Consider the following 4,659-nt stretch of genomic DNA (forward strand, 5'->3'; position numbering starts at 1 on the left):
TGTTCAGGATTGTTTGAATCTCCCCGAAAGTTTAATGGCCTTGAGTTATTTAAAGGAGCACTGCAGAGATTTTAATATTCACAAAAGACAGATTTAAAGGTCCAGTGTGAAACATTTAGGAGGATCTATTGGCAGAAATTAAATATAATATTCATTAGTTTATAATCCCCTGAATATAGGAATCATTATGTTTTTGTTACCTTAGAATGAAATGTTTTTATCTACAGTAGCCCAGAACGGACAAACCGAACACTGGCTGTAGGGCTTTTTCGCAGTTTTGCAGCCACCGTAGTTTTTCCTTCACACTTCACAGCCCGTTCTCATTCCCCAGTCGTCAAATAACAGATGCGAGAGGCGTTCAGTTAGTTGCCCCTCCACTGTGAAGATGCCCCTCCACTGTGAAGATGCCCACTAAATCCTACACACTGGTCCTTTTTATATATATATTTATATATAAAAGAATCAGCCAAAATCAAAGACATCCTGACTCGTATGGGTCAAACTCCAAAAGCACTGGATCCTACATTTCCCACAATTTTTCATTGTGCTTCCTGCCTCTTAAGCCCCACAATGCTCAGTTTATAACAATGGCTTTGGGTTAAAAGTTTGAAATCACAAGCCCAGGCTCAGATTATCCTGATGACGTCATACGGCTTCATATATTAAACCCCCCCCAAAAAAAAAAAAAGATCCCTCGTGCTCCAGATTCAGGGTGAAATCAGTGTCAGTGGAAGAGACCCTTTAAAAGACTTGAGCCTCATATTTGTGATTCGTTGGAGTTGAACATTAGACTGCACAGGACCGACCGGCCCGTCAGCACTGTGATGTGAGTGCTGACCGGGACCACCACAACATTACGTGTGTGTGTCATTAAGATGGTAAAAGGAAGAAGTCTAGGTTGTTCTGTTTTTTTCTCCACTTTTCATAATCCCCGAATAAATGTCATTAAGTTTTAAAACAGAACTGCAATGGGAAGGAACTCAGAACATATATGAAGTCCTTACACATCTGATATTTTGTTTGCACAATGATCTGGTTCATTTTTAATTTATTTTTTAAATGAATTTGATATTTTAGCTTTGCTAAGTGTCTACAACTTACTTGATTTTAAGTTATGAAGGCGAGATGAATGTTTCTTTCTCTCTCTCTGTGTGTGTGTGTGTGTGTGTGTGTGTGGACATGATTTAGGACTGAAGTGGGTTCTGTGCTTGAGTCACTCGCCATGTGAAGAACAGAATGAGGAACTAACTATTTGTTAACAGTATTGTAAACTCACGAGTTTTTCAAAAAAAAAATCACTCATAACCACTTGGGTCTAATTTAAGCCACACCGGGGGCGTGTACATTGCAGAGCTGTAGAATAACTTTAAAGACCCTCTCCAGATGTTCCGGGGATGTCACCGGGTGCACCAGCGCGTCCAGTCCTCCATCGGTGTCCCTCAAGTGCCGCTGATTGATCAGAAAAGCTTTTTGTTGGCGCATTAAATTATTCCGCTGAAAGCTAAACTGGTTCAGCTGACCAACGTGGGGACCCGGCTTGGCATAATCCACTACATTGCCAAGGACCAAGGTTGAACTGTGTTTTTTTTTTTTGTTTTTTTTTTGTTGCTCTGTTAGTGTAACTACTTGCATTATGTATTTGTAAATATGACAACGACAGATCTCTAATTGTGAATAAAGGAAATTTTATCACAGGAGTCAAATCAATCATGGAGCAGTTTGTGCCTGCGGGTCGGTCTTTACCGGTCTACAGGCGGATATGTTACGCTGCGGGACACTTTCTGAACGACCTGTGCGCCTCTATGTGGTTCACCTATCTGCTGGTCTACCTGCACTCAGTGCTCGGCTTCCAGAGCACCTATGCAGGTGCGCTGCTGCTGATTGGACAGATAGCGGACGGAGTCTGTACGCCTCTGATTGGGTATGAATCCGACAGGTTGCCGGGCAAGAGGAAAAACTGGCATCTACTGGGTACGTACCTGTGAGTGTGCAGCATATATATAAATATATATGGATAAATATGAATAAAAAGTCTATATATAGTTTAACTACTTGGCTATGGCTCCTTTATAGCGTAATATTACTGGTTCTTACAACTTTATATACTGTTTAATCAATCTATCTTACTTTATTTGTTGAGTAAGCAACCATATAAGTGTTTTAAAGTTAAGTTAGAAATAGTTTCCTTGAAATATGATTTGAGTACCAGTTTAAAATCGTATAAAATAAAAAATAAAAGCCACAAATTTGAGTAAAAGTAGACCACTGATATTAAAGGGATATGTTTTAATGATTTATTTTCCAAAAAAGACCATAAAGTGAGCATAAACACAATACTAATTTAGTTTATTTTCTACTTTTTAAAACACTACATGGTCGCCTAATATTAATTTAAAGTCTTCCTTCTCTACTTTCCAGGGACTGTGTGTGTTCTTGTGTCCTTCCCCTTCATTTTCAACCCCTGCCTGGCCTGTAAAGACACCACTCCTCCGTGGGCTCAGCTCTTTTACTTCTCCCCCTTCATCATCATCTTCCAGTTCGGCTGGGCGGCCACTCAGATCTCACACCTGTCCCTCATCCCGGAGCTCGCGTCCAGCGACAGCGACAAGGTGGAGCTCACTGCGTACAGGTGAGCTGAGGTGACGTCATGACGTTGGTCCTGGACGGAAAGACCGCCTAATTCTTATTCACTGACGTTTTAAAATAAAAATAAAAACTTTATTACACTAAACATGGAGTCTTTGCCGTTTTGTGGGACGTTAGGCCGCGATGTTACACTTTGACTTACAGGATGTCTGACTATTTCCTTTCTTCGCTCGTTGCCTGGCAACTGCGCAAAGTGTATTAACCTAAACTTTTCTAAAAAAAAAAAAAAAAAAAAGCTAAAATATTTTGTTTCATTATGTTGAGTAACAACAACCCAAATAACTGACAACAGAATATTTGTTTTGATTTAAATAAAACGCTTTTTGAAGTTTTACCTTTTTGAAAATTCATTATGTGCGGTTGCCAGGCAACCATGTGAGACTCCAGGAAGTTACCGCTTTCAGCCAACAAACGGCGGTTGGACATCTCCTAACGTCTCTCAACATCCCATAAACCGGCCGATTGTCATTTTTACACATTCAAATTTACGCAGATTAAACAAATGAGATACATGTGAGCCTAGAGGCACTGGAAGGTGGATTTTATTACCTTTGGACAGAGGCAGGCTAGCTGTTTTAGCCAGTTCCCAACTCTCATACTAAGCTTACAGTTAAACTAACAATTAAGCTTACAGTTAAACTAACAGTTAAACTATAACCGCTTGCCTGGCCCGACTAGATGGACATCTACTGTCCTCTCCCGGCAAAAGCTAGTGAACATAACCTTTTCCCCCCACAATTCCTAACGTTAACTATTTCTTATAATGTTTTTTTTTATTGCCTTGTAAATAATCCTTTTACATTGTTATCCCAGGAACATTTTTTGTTTATTTCTTACAACTGAGCATTCACAATGATTAAACAATTACCATTTATAGCCATAACGCTTTTAGAGTGAATATTCCTTTACTCTGTCAAAAACCATCTATAAACTCTGCCACCAGTGCATTGTTTAAACAGCTTACAGTAATTTAAGAAGACTTTCATGAAACCTTGTTGACAAACTCCTCTCAGTGCCTGATCCTTCACATTTAGTTAATCTGAATTAATCTAATGTGAATTTAACCCACCCGTTGTGGAGAATAACATTCACACTATTTTCATCTATTTCCAGGAGGCAAAAGCCTGGTGTGACATGGAACTGTTTTCACAAAAACATAGTGACCTCTTTGATTAAGAATACATGTGTAACATAGTTAACACAATCTGCTTCATTATAATTCTTTAAGAAACAATTCCTTTTTCTAAAAGTTGTAGTTTACAGGCATATAGAGCAACAACATTGGGAGTAAATAGTTAAATGAGTATTGGTTAATTGATCAGGAAAGCTCATTCAGACTCTCATATTATTCCTTTCTCTGAAATCTAAAACATGAACCGATGGGTCCAGTTCATTCCCAATTTGCTTATCTCCATCTTCCAGTCTCTATCCCTTTTTACCTCTAAACGCATACCATGTCCTTCATTCCAACATACTTTTGGGAACAGGTATGCCAATGACTATTCCTCTAAAAAACCCTTCTTCCATCTTTCTACTGTCCAGAACACCGATAAGACAAAACTCGACAAAAACGTAGTCATGCAACATTCAGATTCATGTCATGGGGGATTATAATGCCAGTAGGATAAAAAAAATCAAGACAGAAATAATAACCAAAATTCCGTTGGAGAAGAAAAGAGAAGTTACGCTGGAAGATTGATCTATTTATAAACTATTAGAAGCAAGAAACAATACGCCTCTGTGTCTCTGTTTTTTTTGTAGGTATGCCTTCAAACTGTGGTGGCAAAATATCACCGGTACACCGTGGCCTGGCTGCTCTTCACACTTCCAGCCTCAGCACAATGTGGACCCCTCCCGACACAGACAAACTGGGCCTGGTGGAACGTCCTGCATGTATCAGGGTGAAGCAACCAGAGTAAGCGTGAGAATTATAACCAACTCCTGCAGACTCACTATACAGTTAAGCTGAGCCTCTCTCTCTCTGTCCACCAGACGCTGGCTCATTTATCGGCA

At 39.6% G+C, this 4,659-nt stretch overlaps 1 protein-coding gene across 1 annotated transcript in view; it reads left to right on the forward strand.

Annotated features, from left to right (window-relative positions):
- Positions 1 to 1,709: 1,709 nt before the first annotated feature.
- The window catches only part of mfsd12b (major facilitator superfamily domain containing 12b), a 9,247-nt gene continuing 6,297 nt past the window's right edge, over positions 1,710 to 4,659 (forward strand). Inside the window, exons 1-2 of the mRNA XM_035654116.1 lie at positions 1,710 to 1,971; positions 2,419 to 2,629. Of these exons, the coding sequence (XP_035510009.1) occupies positions 1,710 to 1,971; positions 2,419 to 2,629 (473 nt within the window). The remainder of the gene's footprint in view (positions 1,972 to 2,418; positions 2,630 to 4,659) is intronic.

Source organism: Morone saxatilis, unplaced genomic scaffold (assembly GCF_004916995.1).
Source record: "Morone saxatilis isolate NCDOM2014 unplaced genomic scaffold, NCSU_SB_2.0 Contig12, whole genome shotgun sequence".
NCBI classification, from domain to species: domain Eukaryota; kingdom Metazoa; phylum Chordata; class Actinopteri; family Moronidae; genus Morone; species Morone saxatilis.